The 19703-nt window shown below is 44.7% G+C and overlaps 1 protein-coding gene across 2 annotated transcripts in view; it reads right to left on the bottom strand.

Moving 5' to 3' along the window:
• The window catches only part of RIN2 (Ras and Rab interactor 2), a 252268-nt gene that overhangs the window by 112104 nt on the left and 120461 nt on the right, over positions 1-19703 (bottom strand). Inside the window, exons 1-2 of one of the 2 annotated variants that reach the window (XM_011963051.1) lie at positions 8325-8794; positions 5463-5555 (exon numbers count right to left, since the gene is read on the bottom strand). In XM_011963051.1, the coding sequence (XP_011818441.1) occupies positions 5463-5519 (57 nt within the window). In that variant the 5' untranslated portion in view covers positions 5520-5555; positions 8325-8794. Of the gene's footprint in view, positions 1-5462; positions 5556-8324; positions 8795-19703 lie in introns of those variants that run through there. The other variant, XM_011963061.1, reaches the window with a different exon arrangement.

The raw sequence follows: 19703 nt of genomic DNA, 5'->3' as shown, positions 1-19703 counted from the left end.
TATGAGCTCTGTTGTCAGTGGATAAAGTGGGTCTAAGGCTTGGGAGGGTGGTTAGGAGGCTGATGGTGGGAAGTGGTAACGGAGGGAGTGGTAGCAAGGCTGGAGGCCGGGATTGGTGGGTTTGGACCCCAGGAGAGACTCACAATGCTGCAGAGGCAGGACCGGTGGAGGAAGAGTTCGGGGAAAGTGGAAGCACAGTCTGAAAATCTTTGAATGTCAAGGTGAAGGGTTCAGACTTGGTCCTGTGCCAGCAAGGAGCCAGGGTCTTCAAGCAGGTGACATGGATCAGTAGAAACATGTACAGTGTTGGTGTGGGTGGATTATAGGCATCATTTATCATGCCCACAATGGAAGAATGAGAACCAAATGTAAGAATGAGAACCCAAACTGGATGGGGAGGATAATGACGAAAAAGAGGTCCAGTGATTGCCTTCCAATTATTTATGCTTTACACAAAGTCACATGAGCACTAATAGCCAAGTGGATATAGGACAGGAAAGAAGGGCAAGGACAGGATATAGGACAGGAAAGGTGGATATAGGACAGGAAAGAAAGGCAAGGACTTTGGAGAAATGAAGAGGATTTGGGCCAGGGGTGGTGGCTCATGCCTGTAATCCCAGGACTTTGGGAGGCCAAGGCAGGATGATTGCTTGAAACTAGGAGTTTGAGACCAGCCTGGGCAACACAGAGAACCCATCTCTGTTTTTTTAAATAGAGAAGTTATTTAAAAATAAAAATAAAAAAATTTAAAGAGGAGGATTTGCCAGCATTGGGAGCCTGGATGGTAAGGGGAGTGGGGGTGGCTTGGGGGAAGCTATGGGATTCAGGGAAAGGGGGGATCAAAGATAACTTTGAGCATCTCTGCCCCTAATTCAAGACTACCAATAGCTTTCCCAGCCTAGATGACATCTTTCTTATACAAACTCTTTCGTTCAATATACCTTTGAAATCTGACAGCAGTAGGTGTTCACATTTATTACTTAAAAGCAGGTCACTTTGGCTACCATGTCCAGGGTGTTACCCCTTCTCCCCTACCATGTGTTTTGTTGTTGTTTTTGTTGTTTTTTGAGACACAGTCTTGCTCTGTTGCCCAGGCTGGAGGGCGGTGGCACCATCTTGGCTCAGTGCAACCTCCATCTCCTGGGTTCAAGCCATTCTCCTGCCTCAGCCTCCTGAGTAGCTGGGATTACAGGCACCCATCACCACACCTGGCTAGTTTTTGTATTTTTAGTAGAGACAGGGTTTCACCATGTTGGCCAGGCTGGTCTCAAACTCCTGACCTCAAGTGATCTGCCTGCCTCGGCCTCCCAAAATGCTACAATTTACAGGCGTGAGCCATGGCACCCGGCCATGCCATGTGTTTTGTGGAGCAGGAAGATACTGTTTTTCCCAGATGGTTGTGGAAAATTAACAATGGTGCTATGAGTGACTGGAAAATGGGTTGATCTGCATAGGATGGATGTGGCTGGAGCTTCCAGGATGCGATTCCGCAGTAACCACGGGGCATCTCAGTGATCCCAGAATGCTCACATAATCTGTGTGTTATCCACACACCTCATGTCCTCCAGCCTATCTGAGTCATGTCCATGAGCCAGGACAGATGGGAAACCACAAATCAAGGCTCTCTACTAGTGGTTAGCAACTCTGGTTTAGAAACACAAACTGGATGAGGAGGACAATGATGAAAAAGAGGTCCAATGGTTGCCTTCCAATCATCTGTGCTTTACACAAAGTCACATGAGCACTAATAGCCAAGAGAGGTATAATACTCATGTGGAATTCAGCTGTGAGCCAAGAATGTGACCAGGAAACCTCACGCTTTATGAAAGCATCCTCTCCAGTTGTAGGGCATCACTGGTGTCTGCTGAGATGTGCGTTGTAGTAGCATCAAGAGTCACTCCAAAACTTAGCTCCAACCACCTTCCTAAATGGTATAATGTCAACCTCAGCTCTCAAGTCAAAGGCCGCTTCCTCAGGAAAGATTTCTCTGCAACCCCAGATTAGTTATATACTCTCAGCACTCCTTTTACATCTCCCATGAAGCATTTTTAAAAAACGATTTATAATTATGTGTCTGGTGCTGTGATTATTTGATTAACATCTTTATCTGCTACCAGACTGAAAGCTCCTTGAGGTTAGCGGCGGCTTCTGCTTTTTCTCTCCCTGGCCACGTACAAAGCTTGGCTATTCATGGGTGCTTAACAGGTGAGAACTGAAATAAAGCATGGTGACTCAGAGCAGGGCCAGTGGGTCCCAGAAGGTGCCCACTGGGTGACAACCCATCTCAGCACGGAACTCCCCTCCAGCTGGTTACAAATGAACCTACAAGAGTCAGCACTGAATATCCAAAGGGCAGTTTACTACTCCTCACAGATAATTACATGTGAATGCTGGTGACTAATCACGGAATAGTCACAGCAAAGAATAACCATGTCTAGAAGGAAGAGGAAGGAGGTGGGTGTGGTGGCTCAGGCCTATAATCCCAGCACTTTGGGAGGCCAGGGTGGGAGGACTGCCTGAGCCCAGGAGTTCTAAGAAAGAAAGAAATAGGAAAGTAAGAAGTATAAAGTAACTATATCATTTACATGGAGCACCTGACTTAAATAAATTAAACAATTTAAACTCTGCCAAAACCACAAAATTATAGACAAGTTAAATAGTGCAGGCGCCTTTGCCAGTATTTTCATGGGTATTTGACCCAGGAGAGGTTACATGACAGGTCTCACCCTTGGCGGGGTCAGGCAGGCCTCTCACCTCTCACCTGATTGGTTCTTTCCTACAGGATAGCCCAGAAATACAAGTCAATGACTTAACTGCTGACCCACTGAAAACTCAGATAAAAACAAATGTGATTTTCTTAGAACTGCAGGAAAAACTTGCTCCAGTGGACTTGATGATAGGTGGTACATTGGGCCCCACAGGGCACCTCCCTAAGAAATGTTCAAAGGCAACTTTGTACTCCATTTTCTTCCTCCTCCTCCTCCTCCTCCTCCTCCTCCTTCTCCTTCTCCTTCTTCTTCTTCTTCTTCTTCTTTTTTGAGATGGACTCTCGCTCTGTCGCCCAGGCTGGAGTGCAGGGGTGCGATCTTGCCTCACTGCAAGCTCCGCCTTCCAGGTTCACGCCATTCTCCTGCCTCAGCCTCCCGAGTAGCTGGGACTACAGGCGCCCACCACCATGCCTGGCTAACTTTTTGTATTTTTAGTAGAGATGGGGTTTCACCGTGTTAGCCAGGATGGTCTTGATCTCCTGACCTCGTGATCCTCCCGCTTCGGCCTCCCAAAGTGCTGGGATTACAGACGTGAGCCACTGCACCCAGCCCTTTTTGTTTGTTTGTTTGTTTATAGATGGAGTCTTGCTCTGTCGCCCAGGCTGGAGTGCAGTGGTGTGATCTTGGCTCACTGCAACCTCCGCCTCCCAGGTTCAAACGATTCTCCTGCCTCAGCCTCCTAAGTAGCTGGGATTACAGGTGCAGGCCACCACACCCAGCTAAGTTTTGTATTTTTAGTAGAGACAGGGTTTCGCCATGTTGGCCAGGCTAGTCTCAAGCTCCTGATCTCAAGTGATCCGCCCACCTCGGCCTCCCAAAGTGCTGGGATTATAGGCGTGAACCACCGTGGCTGGCCTCCATTTTCTTCTTTTGCCTTGACTTTAAAATTTAACTGCTACGTAAGATACAGCTCCACAGTGCTTCCCCATCATAAGGTGGTAATTATGGACTAGCCAATATTTAGGCTGATCTAGACAGTGCTTTGGGTTAAGGAGAGGTTTTGGATCATCCCTCTTAACAGGGGAAAATAAATATCTCAGCATCAGATGCAACCCAGGAACCTGGAGGATGACAATTGGGCAGTCTGGTGGGCTTAGCTCTTGATCTACAGGGGACTTGAGGAGCTCCTTGCTCTCATCTGCCTCCTGTGGGTGGAGGTTATACAGGTTTGATCAAAACTGAGTAAATCATTTGAGAATTGAGATTGTCTGCAAAGCTTAACTATTAGGATTGATAATTGAGACCATCTGTGTCAACATAACTTAACTCTTTCTTCCAGGATCTTCTTGCCCAGAAAATTAAGGCTGTAAATCAATAAATAACTTCACTGTTTGCTGCAGGAAATGTCTACACAATAATTTGTCCTGGCAAACAATTTTGTTCACCTGGGAAAACAACTCACTTATCAAACAAGGGTTTACTTGTCAAGAGCCACTTCAATATCCTAGTCTTGCTGTATCCACCAATCCCAAGCTATTGTGACATAGATGTCACTGAAATCAAATTAGTTCTCCACCATGAAAAATGCAGCTTGAAGGACTTGGACCTAGATCCCCGAATCCTATAAATCTGCCTCTTAATCTCCCCTGGCTTAGGCATGAATAAGACTGTGTCCTGGTGATGTTCTTCCTTATTTCAGTAAATCTCATGAACTTTGCTTTATCAACAGGTTCTTCTGATGGACTTTTTTGTAGAGTCAACAGTTGACACAATATATCAGTTTAGGGCTCTTGGAAACAGGAAACATACAAATAAATGTTAGTAGATACTTCCATCCCATAAAAGGTGGTTAATTGTTAAACATAGTCACTTGTCCTCAGTAATAAAATCTCCTCCATCTTCCTTCTCTGCGGACAAGACCTGGTGTTGGAACACCTGTCTATGACAGATTCCAAGTGCATATTTTACTTCCATTTTTCTACCTTTTTAAACATAATTCTGTATTTTCAAAATTTTCTATACTGAGGACGCCTTAATTCGAAGGCGAATGAAAGGAAACAAAGCAAAAAGCCACAAGAGGGGAATTGATTCCCAAGTGTAAATTAGAAGCGACCACCAAGTCTTCATTAAATACACACACACAGAGTACATAAAACACCCGTTTAAAATCTTATCTCATTAAGCTCACAAGGTAATTTAGTCCCATTAACATCAACATGAACACAGAAGAGTTAGACAGTTGTAATCATGCTTTCTCGTTATCATAAGAAGCCTTTGGGGATGTTTGATAAAATATTTCAGAAAATAACATCATTCTAAGGTGAGACCCAGGAAGCTGTTTTTGTTTTTGTTTTTGTTTTGGAGCCCTTCAGTGATTCACACAAACAAGCCAAGCAGAGAACACATGGACAACAGCACTGATTCACTGGAAAGCAAAGTCCAGCGTCCACCATAAAACCCTGCAGCTGGAAAAGGACAAACTGAGCAGCTCTCAAATAAAGACAGCCTCATCCGTCTTGCGCAGCGCGGCCCCTCTCCGTGCCCAAGTCCTCTGCCTGTATGAAAGCGCTAAATCACAGACCCCGCAACCTGTTATAAGCCCTGGTAACAATCAGCGACCGGGCTCAGGCAAGCTCCCTTAGCCGGCGCTGGCTGAGAGAGCAGACTTCCCTCAGCAGCTCCACGGAGCACTGCAGCTCCCAGGCTAAGGCAGCAAGCCGATGATTTGAGATCCCAATCAAGGCTTCCTTTTACCTTAAAGAAACTTCCTCGCTTGTCCAGACCGCGGGCGCCCATGGTCCAAGCTGACATTTCCCCCAGCGGGGCTCCACTGCACGCCGGGGACTCCTGAAGGTAGAGACATTTTTAATGGTTAGTCCAGCCTGTAGGAAATTCCTTTCTAAGCCACAGAACACTCACAACAACAGTCCTGCCAAGATCTTTTTCCGTCAACAACACAGTGCCATTTATTTCTCACCAAGCCCTTACATCTCCCTTCAGCCCAATTTCCTGTCCCCACCAGCACAGTTCCTAGACGGCCCCACCTCGCCAGCCCACCTCCCACCGCTGCCGCTGACGTAGAAGGTCCTTGGGACTCCAGGAAGCATAATGATTACTTTGTGTTTGACCTCACGCTGAAATGTGAATGGAACCAATATTAGATGTGCCCATCATCTGCTCTGAAAGCTTATAGATTGACTGTGGCTGATCACAGAGGAACAGCTGAAGAAGGAGGTTCTGTACATCCCAGGAAATCCTGCTGGAAGGGGGTGAGGTCATCCTTAGTTCTGCAGGGCCTCTCCCCCAGGCAAGGTCAACAGAAGGGCACTGGGAAGTAATCGCTCTATTTTTCCCTTAGAAATCAGAAATATTTGGATAAAATCCTGTCACTGTTTACAGGGATCAGTTCACAGAAGAGGACAACATGTAAACAGCTTCACAATCATCCAAAAAAGGGGAGTTGAACGTAGAGGAAAACTTAGAGGCAGGGTAACAACACAGTTCCGAATTCCAACTGCGGCTTTTTGGGCTTGGAATTTCCCCTGCTAGGGCATCAGATCCCAATAATTCTTCCCTTTGGGCCACAAAGCCTTCAACATTCAGTTCTAAGTTAAACATATACACACCTCTGCCAGCTGACCTGGCTCAGGCCTTTGTGCATTAAAGGGAGCACCCCCAAACCCTTCCTTACCCAGTGACTGTCCCAGGATCAAGTATAAAACCACCCTGTCTTTCCTCATTCATCCCTTCTCCCCATAACATGCACAGGATGTAACTCATGCCAACCGTGACGGACACAGAGGAGGGCCAGTGAAGGAAATAGTGAGACTGTCTCTTGCACCATCAAGGAATATTCAAAGTGGTTCAGCTGCAGGGATGGGTAGGCACCGAAGCTAAGGCAGCTGCTGCTGCAGGTTCACTGAGGCTGTTTCATTATTAGCTGAGTGGCAGAGAGCCAGCGACACAAACAGGACATTGAGGGCGACGGTTAGGGATGTTTCAACAAGTGGAAAAGCATGAATTTATAGCTGAGAAGTGCATATGAGTGAGTGAGCAAGGATCTTTGCAGAGAGGTTTTTTTTTCGGCCCCATGATTCGCCCCCTGCTTGCACTCACAGTGAGTTGTGATGACCCCTGCACGGAATCCCATCTAGAAAACAAGAATGACACAGGGCATCCCACCCCTCCTTCCAGAACCATCGTCTCTTTGTGTCATTGCTCCGTGCTGTGGCCACTTTAAAGATTCGATGGTGTCTTCCCTGTGTTTCTTTCCACTTGTGATCCTGCTGGGATGAAGGCCAATGTTCCAGAAACCTCCTGAGAAGGCAGTGTGTGATTTGCTGACTCTAGAAGTTCAGGTTTGGGGTTCATCACTCATTAGCAAAGGCCACAGGTTGGAGCGACTCCAGAAAGAAATCACAGTGCCGTGCTCAGAACTAGGGGCGGAATGGAGCCACACTGTCACCTTGGGGAGCAAACCATGACCTGTTTAGACCCAGAAGCACACAAATAAAAAAGCATATCCTGCTTTAAACCAGGCCTAATGTCTGGAATTCTTTTTATTTCAGACTTTTTTTTCGGCGGGGGATTTGATGTCACCTGGCAGTTCAGGAATTGCTAAAAGACAGCCAAGACTTCATTCCTCATCTAGACTTAAGTTTCTTTGTTCTGTTCTGAAGTTTTCCATATACAAACTCTTTCTGATGAGCCATGGCAGGCAGGGAATTTTGCCTATAGCATTGGAGCAGTTTAGGTTCCAGAAGTGTACTAGTTTATTTTAATTAGCTGCCTGAAAACTGCATGTGCACACTTTCACCTCCAGCAGTCCTCAATTCACCATCCAGTTTGGATTCTGCTCAGGGCAGGCATATCCATCACATTTCAAAAGATGCAGGTGGCATCTCTCCTTCATAAGCTGCTCCAAGAGGGAAATGAGAGCAGGTGACAGGAACATACCGCCAGGTGCAGCAGCACGTACCTCCCACAGGATTCAATGCTGGGGGCCATCCAATAGTTCAAGCAGACAGTATATAGCTTTTATTATTTTTAAAAATAAAGTTCTTGGTCAGAAAAATAAAGTTCTTTGTCTGTGCAGTGGCTCATGACCAGCATTTTGGGAAGCCAAGGTGGGAGAATCACTTGAACCCACAAGTTTGAGACTAGTCTGGGCAACATAGCGAGACCTTGTCTCTACAAAAAATTAAAAAAAAAAAAAATTAGATGAGCGTGGTGGCATGCTCCTGTAGCCCCAGCTACTCAGGAGGGAGGATCACTTGAGCCCAGGAGGTTGAGGCTACAGTGAGCCATGATCACACCACTGCACTTCAGCCTAGGCGACAGAGTAACACTCTGTCTCAAAAAAAAAGAAAAGTTCTTAAGGGTCCCAAAGAAGTTCTGGTTTAAGATCTTTCCATAGTAGCTATAGCTAGCTATAATTTTCTTCCCCAAACCATAACCTTAGACACCTTGACTCAATATTGCCAGCAATTTAATACAATTTAAAACAATAACTTCTTTTCACCTGCGGTTCCCCATGCCTCCCCGCAGATGTCACCCCAGCAGCTTCTTCCTAAAACCACCCCAGTAACAGGCTGGACTAAGAAACAAAAAGGGTACCGTAGTTTGAGAGGCTGTGAAATTCCTCCAGACTTGTACTGGTTGGAAGCGTGTTCTTTTCCTGGCTTCCCTGAAGGGTAAAGTGGATTCTTGAGAAAATGAGTCCAACACGTCTGGTAGATCTTTCCAGATACTAGCTAAAGGCTAGCAAAAAAAAAAAAAAAAAAAAAAAAAGAGCAGAAGAAGGCAGCCCTATAGGACCAAGGACACTGCAAACATTTGGGAGCTGCCAAGCCTTTTCAACAACACCACTGAAAGAATGTAAACGGAGCTGGTCGCTTTGGTCGGCGCTAATGGACAAAGGCAGGAAGTGACTATTCCTCATTCTCCCAGAGACACCAGCCTCTGTCACTTTATAGTAAACTTAGTGGTGGCTTTCCGTGTGGCCCCAAGAGCGACCGCTGTGGTAAAGCAAAGTCTGTCCGTAAAAAACAGAAAGGATTCCTGCGTCCCCTGGCTGGGCTCCAGGCTGCGCTGCCTGCTTGCTATGTGAGATCGCTGGAGGCTGGTTCTCCAACCCATTCTACCGACAGCCACTGAGGCCAGGAGCTGAGGCCGCCACCTGGACCCTGGCTGTGGGCTGGCCGACTGGGGTTGAAACACAGAGTCCCCGATTTCCAGTTCACTGATCAATGGAACTGGGTTGAGTCACTGGCACTTTTCCAGGTTTTGCTGTGCTGGGCCACAGGCCAGATCTTGGCAAGATAGAGAGCTTGAGAAGCATTAAGGACAAGACTGTTCCCTCCTCTTCCCTCCCCTCTCGCCCCTTCCCCGCCCACCTCTACTCTCCCTTCTCCACCCTTCCCATCCCGTCTCCTCCGCTCCTCTTTTCTTCTCTTAATTTCTTTGGTCCAAAGTAACGTTCCTATTTTGAGTCAAGGATTTTATTTTATTAGTTGACCAGTAAAAATTGTATATATTTATGGTATACAGCATGACATCTTGAAATACATAGGTATACATACTGCAGAATGGCTAAGTGAAGCTAATTAATTAACATATGTATTACCTCATATGCTTTTTACTTGTCCTGAGTGCACTTATGCACTTAAAATCTCTTCTCTTTGAATATTTTCTTTTCTTTTCTTTTTACTTTTTTTTTTGGGGGGGGGCATGGAGAACAGGGTCTTACTTTGTTGCCCAGGCTGCAGTGCAGTGGCATGATCTCAGCTCACTGCAGCTTCCACCTCCAGGGTTCAAGGGATTCTCCTGCCTCAGCCTCCCAAGTAGCCAGGATTACAGGCGTGCACCATCATGCCTGGCTAATTTTTGTATTTTTTGGTAGATATGGGGTTTTACCATGTTGGCCAGGCTGGTCTTGAACTCCTGACCTCAAGTGATCTGCCTGCCTTGGCCTCCCAAAGTGCTGGGATTATAGGCATGAGCCACTGCGCCCGGCCGCAATTTTCAGATATGCAATACATTGGTTTTGACCACAGTCACCGTGTTGCACAATACAGCTCTTGGACTTATTCCTCCTTCTGAACCGAAAGTTTGTATCCTTTGACCAACATCAGCCCAATCTCTTCTCCCCTTGCCCCCATCCCAGCTTTCTATTTTATCCTATTTTATTTACTTTAGGTTACAAGTGCAAATCCACAAGAGAAGCAGCAAAAGCAATTATATCGGATTCCACTACTCACAGGTCTGACTTAAAAAGACACTTAGTGTACTCAAGTCCTGGATTCTCAAATCCGCACTGCCTGAGGTTGGCTACAGAAGCTTTCTAATCACAATCTTCAGTTTCTCTCTCTAGCTGTTGAATGAGGCGAGGCAGCACTGACTTCAGTCTCAGTAAACAAGACCTCGTTACTGTAATTATTTTACAGTCAAATTGACCGAAATAGGAAGAAGTGATTCGCCCTAGGGGACCTGTCAGGTCAAGTCCGAATCTAAGTAATGTATCTCACTTTTTTGCCTGGTCCCTTAATGAGCTCCCAGGGAGACAGGTCATCTCTCCTTTTAATGCTTTTTGTTTTTTTCTAAGAGAGGTAGGAGGAAGTGGAGGTGGCTGTGTGTCTGGGTCCAGGGAAATTTTCTGAATATTTCCATAATTATCTTTGTATTACCCAATATTTTACACGTTGGACAGAAAAATGTTATTCCAGGATCAGACTTGACAATTCGAACTATGTGAATTAAAAGAAATTTTTAAAGTGTCTTGGATCACTGCTTGACACAGGTTTTCCCTCACCCAATAGTCATTTAAAAAAAAAAAATGTTAAGTTTGAAGGTCATGAAAACTTTTCATTGAAAAGAGAAGCTAATTTATGAGAAAGAAAGAAGTCATATGCAAAGAACTGTATTCCCAGCCCCCTTACTCAGCAACAGTGTTTTAATTTTAATTTTAATTATTGTTTTTGAGACAGGGTCTCACTCTGTTGCCCAGGCTGGAGTGCATTGCTGCAGTCACGGCTCACTGCACCTCGACCTCCTGGGCTAAAGTGATTCTCCCGCCTCAGTCTCCCGAAAGCTGAGACTACCAGTGTATGCCACCACATTCAACTCATCTTTTTATTTTTATTCTGTAGAGACCAAGTCTCCCTCCCTATGTTGCCCAGGCTGGTCTCAAACTCCTGGCCTCAAGCAATCCTTCCACTTTGGCTTCCCAAAGTGCTGGGATTACAGGTGTAAACCACTATGCCTGGTCCTAATCCTATTTAAAAACTATTGTTGGTCGGGTGCTGTGGCTCATGCCTGTATCCCAATAATCCCAAGCACTTTAGGAGGCCAAGGCAGAAGGATTGCTTGAGGCCAGGAGTTTGAGACCAGCCTGGACAATATAGTGAGACCCTATCTTTAACATAAAAAAATTAAAAAGTATTTAAAATATGGAATTAGGAACAATATCCAGTGCCTCAATTTTGCTGAGAATAACCTTTTTTTTTTTTTTTTAACAGTGTAGAGTGGGGTGGGTAAAACTAATTTCTGCCACTTACAGGACTGGCCTGTAAATGGGGCTAATTCCATTGGAAGTCTACCCCTTCTTTCCTTGGAAAACTGGTTCACAAACTCATAGAAACTCTCACCATGTCCACACCACAGAAGCCCTGCTGGTACCCATGTAGCTACTGGCCATGTGGCCACCTGAGGGCAACAGGTGGCTCCTCTGCTGGTTAGAAAGTCCTCCTTTTCTGGCAGGACATGGTGGCTCATGCCTGTAATCCCAGCACTTTGGGAGGGTGAGGTGGGAGGATCACTTGAGGTCAGGAGTTCAAGATCAGCCCAGGCAACATAGGGAGACCCTGTCTCTACAAATAATAATAAAAACATGAGCCAGGCATGGTGGTGCGTGCCTAGGGTCCCAGCTACTTGGGAAGCTGAAGCAGGAGGACTGCCTGAACCCAGGAGGTCAAAGGTGCTGGGAGCCATTATCGCTCCACTGAACTCCAGTCTGGGTAACAGAGTGAGACCAGGGGAAAAAAAAAGTCCTCCCTTTATGGAGTAGGAAACTTCTCTCATCTCCTAGCCAATGCCCTCATTTTCCCCCTTGGGCCATTTAAGAATTAGCCTCCTGCAGCATCCTTCTTCCCCACCCCTGCAGGCATCCCTTATTCCTCTCTTGACTGATGACTTCTCCTGCACCCATGGCCCAGGCCTCAGGGCTGATGGACTCTACTCACTTGGAATATGACTGAGCATGGGAAGAGGGGTAGCTATCCCTTGGCTACCCGCAAGGTCATTGAAAAGTCTATATACAGTTGACCCTTGAACAATGGATGGAGTAAGGGTTCTGAGTCCCCGAGCTGTCAAAAATCTGAGTACAACTTTTAACTCCCCAAAACTTAATTACAAAGAGCCTACTATTGATCAGAAGCCTTACTGATAACATAAACAGCCAATTAACACATATGTTATGCATTCATAAGATATTTAGCATTTTCTTAATTTTTTTCAGTATTTCTAGGCTACACAACTTGTGTGTTTTTTCCGGTTGGTGCAAATCTCCCCCAGAAGTGTTTATTGAAAAAATTTGTGTATACATGGACTAGTGCAGTTTGAAAACCTATGTTGTTCAAGGGTCAACAATATTTCCAAACCTCCTCACTCGAAAAGCTCCACGTGATCAGTGGTCACACAACAAACGCGTGCAGTAACTTCATACAATACAATGCAGAAGTGTCATAAGCCAACTCAGCTCTTAATCCACAGAGTCCCATGGACAAAGAAGCCACACACTCTGGCATTGCCTCAGGGTCTACTCATCAATCTGTTAGCACTTGAGTTTAGAGCTTTCTTTTCCAAGGTTCTCTGTCTATGATGGTAAAAGAGTCTATGTAGGTGATTATTTTTCATTAGAGGTTGTAATCTGGCAGCTTTCAGATTGAGTCCACACTGCAGACACAATATATTAAGTAATGCATTTATTTATTTATTTATTTATTTTGAGACAGAGTCTTGCTCTGTTGCCCAGGCTGGAGTGCAGTGGCACCATCTTGGCTCACTGCAACTTCTACCTCCTGGGTTCAAGTGATTCTTGTGCCTCAGCCTCCCAGGTAGCTGGGACTACAGGTGTGCACCACCATGTCCGGCTAATTTTTGTATTTATAGAAGAGACAGGGTTTCACCGTGTTGGCTAGACTGCTCTTGAACTCCTGGCCTCAAGTGATCTGCCAACCTTGGCCTCCCAGTGCTGGGATAACACATGTGAACCATTGTGCCCTGCCTGCATTTAAAATGTTTTTGAATTAACTGTCTCCAGATCCCAAGACAGAGATTCATGCCCAGGTAGTTTCTCAGTGGTGACTTCAACACTTGTAGGGTATGGGATTGTGACAAAGGGAAGGCAGGGCAACGAGTACAAGGTGCATAACCAAGCAAGGAACCACTGTGAGCAGCTGGACTCTAGTCCCTCAGGGGAGCCCTGGGAGTCAGTGACAGCCGTGCATCCAAATTGTCTCAAGTGAGGCAAGTGGGGAGCTGGGGTATTTGTTCATCAACTGTCCTGAGTCATTGACTGAGAGCTGCTTCCAGAGGGTCTTAGTTCACCGGAACTTCCAACAAGTCCCTGCGTGGGTAGAATGGGCTCTAGTAGCCAAAGACAGCCCTCATATAAAGGTGGCAGCTGGCAATCAGGCCGGCGTGCATGGAGATGCTGTATCCAGGAATATGCGAAGGACTGGGTGCAGTTGGCCACTTTACAAAAGCAGAACACTGCGCATCAAATGTAGATGTCAGGCTTCTCTGGCCACCCTGAGTTATCCTTCCAGCATGGCCCCAGACGGCTCACTCTGAGGATTCTGTCAGGCAAAATGCAGGTCCTTCCAGTTCACCAGGGCCTGTGGACCTGCTTTCCTCACTCAGATGCCCTCACTCAGATGCCCTGTGTGAGTGAAAGGGACTCACCCCTGTGCCCGATCCGTAGCAGGTGTGATTCTGCCCGGCCCTCCGCTCAGCTGATTGGACTGGGGATGGACAATGGCCCAGACTAGAGTTAAGAGTCACAGAGTAAGTGCTTATGCCTGAAAGCTGGATTTGAAATTGAAGGAAACTAAAATATTTCACCCCAAAATATACTTCTTTGACATCTTTCAAGATGGCTATTCAGAAGGGTTGGAAATCTAAGAATAGCTAAAAAGCTGTCTTTTCTGGGGATGCAGCCAGGTTTCCTCTGAGGTCCTCCCCTGTCCAGATGTAGGAAAGATGAACTGAAAGGCTGGCACCATCAAAGGTGGGAAAGAACCATTTCCCATCTCTTCTTTCTGAGAGCTGCTACCTGGGAGGTTTCCTCTGCCTGATGAGACCACCTTTGCTAGCCAGGCCTCCTCTTCTGCCCCTCCCATCACCTATTTTGCCACCATCCAAAACCCGTTCTTTCTGTAACCTCGAGATGGCATACAAGCTTCTGAGCCCCATAGTGGGGTGGGGGTGACCACTCTGTAGCTCTCCCTTGGGCATGTTAATAAACGTTTGTGCCATTTCTCCTCTTAACCTGCCTTCTGTCGGTCAGTCTTTCATCCAGCCTTCAGAGAACGAAGGGGAAATTTCTCCTTGGCTCCTACAAACTCATATGACAGCTCAATTTATGGGGAACAGATACCCTGAGTGAATAGGTATGAGAGACCATTGGACCACAGGATGTGTGTTGCGGTGGTGAAGGTTAAATGTGCAATGAAGAGTCTTGAGCTGTTTGGGTAGACTTATATTCCCTTCCATCAAATACATTTTGACCAGGATAGCATCCAAAGGATGAAGGACACCATGAGTTCTCAGAGGCAGGCAGAACTTTGAGATGTTTACTATCATCCAACCAGATGTTTACTTCAAAGATCTTAGAATCAACTAAAGCCCACACTGATAAAGAAGAAGCCCACCAAACCAGAACAGTACTTGCAGCTGTCACCTTTGATGGGGTTTCTTAGATGAATACAGTAGAGGGAGACCTGTGGACCATCCGAGGGAAGATGCTTCAATTTAGGGATGAGGAAGATGGACAAGAGCCATACTTTGATCTCTCCTGTCACCCTGCAAAGGTGAGGGGAGGCTTTGCTATGTTTCCCCCTCTCTCTCTTTTTAAGTTTCTGACTTGAATGAAATGCAATTAATTCTGTTTTTCTGATTGTGGGGCAGTTATGGACTGTTGTAAAAATGTTTTTACGTTGTTATTTATATCTGGTCTTTGTGACCTCAAAGGATATTTTAACTTCATGTTTAATAAACACTGATATTTAAATTGGAATTATACCAATATTAATAATTTTCATGGAGAACATATTTTCCTGAGCAAACCATCTTAACTCATTGGCCCGTTCTCTTAAACAGTGCAGTTAAATTGCTTAAAACTCTTCTGAGTTCTATTTTAATTTTGTATCTTTCTTCTTTTCTAATATAAGAACTTAAAGCTGTTAAGGATTCTATGTTTTGTTTTAAAAACTTTATAGTTTTGGCTTTTCTTATTTTTTTGAGATGGAGTTTCACTCTTGTTGCCCAGGCTGGAGTGCAGTGGTGTGGTCTCAGCTCACCGTAACCTCCACCTCCCGAGTTCAAACGATTCTCCTACCTCAGCCTCCCGAGTAGCTGGGATTACAGGCGCCCACCACCACACCTGGCTAATTTTGTATTTTTAGTAGAGACGGAGTTTTGTCATGTTGGTCAGGCTGGTCTTGAACTCCTGACCTCAGGTGATCTGCCTGCCTTGGCCTCCCAAAGTGCTGGGATTACAGGTGTGAGCCACCGCACCCGATCAGTTTTAGCTTTTATGCATAGATCTATGATCCATCTCAAACTAATTTTTGTGTGTGGCATGAAGGTTGAGAGTCTGTTTTTTCATATAGCTATTCAGTTAATTTTAATTTTATAGAAAATAGTTTTAGGAATGAATACTTTCCTTGTAAACTTTGTAAAAGAGAAGTGATCGATCCAAAATATTTTTGTCTTCATGAAACTTTACCGTTGAAGGTTTCTGCCCTGTGAGGTGTTGGCTGTTTTCATTATATCTATGAAGTTCCAAATTTTCTGGGACATTTAGAATGTCCAAATTTTGTAAGATTGATGCTTCCGTCACTTTTTAGTACATAACAAGTGTGACTGTCCACAGTTAGGGACAGCTGTCATCAGGTTTTCTTCTATCAGTATCATTTTTCTCAGACCAAGTTTTTTTCACTTTCCAAAATTACAAACAAGATAGAATTCATCAATTCATGTTTGGATCTATCACAAATTCTGTTGAGTGCATCTTTGCCCATTTCATTATGAAATGGCTACAATACTAGTGATTCTGTAATTCTTAGACAGTCAGTAAGGAAAGTAGAAGCAACTCCACAGAAACTCGAGGAATATTCTTTGGCCCAGCAATGGTGTATTGAAATTCTAAACATAATACTGTTTATTCTATCAATGTTTTTTGTTTTGTTTACTAACAGCCTATGTCATCAGTGGAGTAAAGAACATAAACGAAGTCCACATGGTTACATGAAAATGTCCTGGGTCTATTGGCCAGTGTGGTGGTGCATACCTGTAACTCCAGCTGCTACTTGGGAGGCTGAAGAGGGAAGATCTCTTGAGCTCAGGAGATTGAGGCTGCAGTGAGCTCAGATTGCACCACTGCACTCCAGCCTGGGTGACCCTGTGAGGGGCTCTGTCTCTATTTAAAAATAAATCAATAAAATACAATGTTCTGGGTCGAAATGTTATGACAACCAGTGCTATGAAGGAAAAAGAGAGGAACATCATCCTTATATAATAAATTAGCCTCTAGGATACATCTTGCCTGGAATCTTACGTACTCATTTGCTTCTTTTCCTTCATTTTGACCGTGAATATGCTGATGTCTTTCCAAACTTTCCCCTTCACCATTAGGGTGTTGACCCTTCCCTTTATTTAGTGATGTACAGGAAAATGTTTAACAACTGGCTTTCTGGGAAATAAAAGCCCCGAGTTTTAGCATTTGGCTATTTTGTGGTGTAAACACTCCCATCATGGCTGGTTTGAAGCTACCAATGTGACATCAACAGACTTGGAAAATTCATGAAAATTTAACGAACAGCTCTAGTGAGCAGGGAGAACCAATTCCAGGTCACCACTATATTTAATTCACCAATTCTAAACCACAAGGTCTCTGGAGAGGTGGCTTTTATTTGATTCTTCATACACTTAAGTAATAAAAGATAGCAAAAGTAAGAAACTAGATCTCCAGACTGAAACCAGTGCTTTATCCATGAAACCACATTATTTGTCACTAGTAGGACATAAAATATTTCTGGCTCTTATCTTAACCCAGTGAAATGCTGCCTTCGGGAATAGTTAAAGGAAGCCATATGTTCGGTCTGTTATTTTAGACTTAGTGGGTTCCATTTCTATGGAGGTTGAAGAGGAGAAGAAGAAAAGATCTTCCTTTATGGAACCAGATATTAGAGATCTCATCTGCCTATTCACAGGTATTAAAGGTGTCTTTAATACCTTACATGCTGCCTGGTATGTATGTGCTCAGTAAATGTTTGCTGAATGAGTAAGCGCATAGGATTTTACAAAGAAGTCATCTAGGCTGAAGAGGAGGGTTTTCAAAGAATGACTTTTTCAGCTAGGTGTGGCAGCTAACATCTATAATCTCAGCATTTTGGGAGACCAAGGCAGGAGGATCGCTTGAGCCCAGCAACATGGCAAAATCTCATCTCTACAAAAAATTAGCCGGGCATGGTGGCATGTATCTGTGGTCCCAGCCGCTCCGGAGGATGAGGTGGAAGAATTGCTTGAGCCTGGAAGGTCAAGGCTGCATTAATCATGCAACTGCACTCCTGCTTAGGTAAGAGTGAGACACTGTCTCAAAAAAAAAAAAAAAAAAGAATGACTTCCTCTAAAGCATAAGATGATAGGAAGAACCACGCCTATCTTTAAGAATCACTAGATCAGATAAAATGCCAACAACACACATACCATGCTGTAAACCCACAAAACATGCTGGAAACAACTTTTTTTTTTTTTTTGAGACAGAGTCTCACTCTGTTGCCCAGGCTGGAGTGCAGTGGCGTGATCTCGGCTCACTGCAATCTCCACCTTCCCGGTTCAAGCAATTCTCTTGCTGCCTCAGTCACCTGAGTAGCTGAGATCACAGGTGTGCACCACCATGACCAGCTGATTTTTGTAATTTTATTAGAGACAGAGTTTTGCCATGTTGGCCAGGCTGGTCTCGAACTCCTGGCTTCAAGTGATCTGACTGCCTCGGCCTCCCAAAGTGCTGGAATGGCATGAGCCACTGCACCTGGCCTGGAAAAAAATATATATATTTTTTCATATCACTTTGAAATACCAAAGAAATAAAAGAGTCTAGGGAGTCCATGTGTTCTCTCTGTTGTTGAATGTTTCTTACAGAGTTCTATGATCTGAAGATCTTTCCTCTCTCTATAGCATACAAACCTACTTTATTCCCTACAAGTCCCTAGCCAATCATGTTTCTCAACCCTTTCATTTTTACACGAATTGGAATTCTAGAGAAGTCTCTGGGTGTTTGTCCAAGACAACACATCAGCATTGAAGATCACACAATGAAAAAAGTCCACGGGAACAAGTGCAAAACTCCCAGTGAAATATATCTACCACTGAAGCAAACTGACCACACTGCATGTTTGTGCATGTCCTTGCATCCACGTGCTGTAGGATTAGAGCCTTAAAATTCCCATGCTTTATCTTAGGAAGTGGGTTGGAGAACAGATGGCCTCCTCTGAAGAATGTCTTCCTTGTAAGCCCACAGATTCCCTGTGGACAGTCAGCAGAAGCACAGTGGCTAATATCAAAATAACAACATACCATGACACCTTCTATACATAGTAAATGTGCTAATAATATGTATTAATATTTAATACCATCACACAACCAGACTCCAGAAATTAGCAAGGGAAAAGCATAAAGAAAGAAACAGATCTCCAAAATAACTTAGTATTCTGTGTGTCTGTGAAAGAGTCATGAAAATCCACGTAATGCTTTCAGAGCTATCTGTTGCGATCACCAAAAGGTGGTTTTGGTGGCAGCAATTGTGCCTCAGAAGTTCAGGCATCCTTAAAAATCTGTCTTGGCTGACAAATGGCATTCAGGTTTTTTTTGTTAGGAGTGTCAAGGACATAGGATATTTCACAAATCCAGTTTCCTATTATTCAGTTTTGCAGTATTTGCAACTACCAAAAAATTTCTGCTAGGTTCTGCAGGTTCTCTGAAGCTTAGGGTTTTCCTCTCAATGGTCTACCTCACCCCATCCTCTTGTTCAGACGTCTGACTCCTTCCCATGGCAGTGGTGTCAGACAGGGTAAGTGTGGTCAGTGTGGAGCCCAAGGTACAGGGGAGGAAGCAGGATTACCACTTATCCATTGAGACTATTTGAGGGTGGGTACAAACTCATGTCCGAGAGAGACTGCTTTGGGTCATAATGATAGCCATAGAGTCAGATTATGGAAAACAGAGTAAAGCATGGAGGGTCATGCGGGCCTGTGGATGGATGGCCCGAGTGGACAGCAGGGACAGCATCAATGCCCGTGTCTGGGTTTTCATGCCACTCATGAGGATGCAGGGTGGACACTGACATTTTCAGGGACTGAGGCAAGAGGACAGATGGAACTTCACATATACTTTATGTCTCAATATTAAGAAATTACACATCAAGAGAACAAACTGTTCACTAAAATATGTTCTATTCTCCTACCATGACACATGTGCCTTTATGAGGACTTGGGAAACCTGGTTTAAATTTAAAATTCTCAGACTTGTCAGTGTTTTGTCCCTGAACATGGGGACATGCGGTGACCCTGAACCTGCCTCAAGATTTGTTACCTCTCTTCTCCCTCCACTAGCTCTAGGGATACCCCATCCTTGATGTCCAAGCACTGTGCATCCTTCATTCCCTCCCACACTTTTCAGCCTACGGATGCTACTCCAGGAGCAGAGTCAGCCCAT

Source organism: Colobus angolensis, unplaced genomic scaffold (genome assembly GCF_000951035.1).
Source record: "Colobus angolensis palliatus isolate OR3802 unplaced genomic scaffold, Cang.pa_1.0 Scaffold117, whole genome shotgun sequence".
NCBI lineage: Eukaryota > Metazoa > Chordata > Mammalia > Primates > Cercopithecidae > Colobus > Colobus angolensis.
Note: the sequence above shows the minus strand (reverse complement) of the source record. Positions and strands in the feature narration are given on the sequence as shown.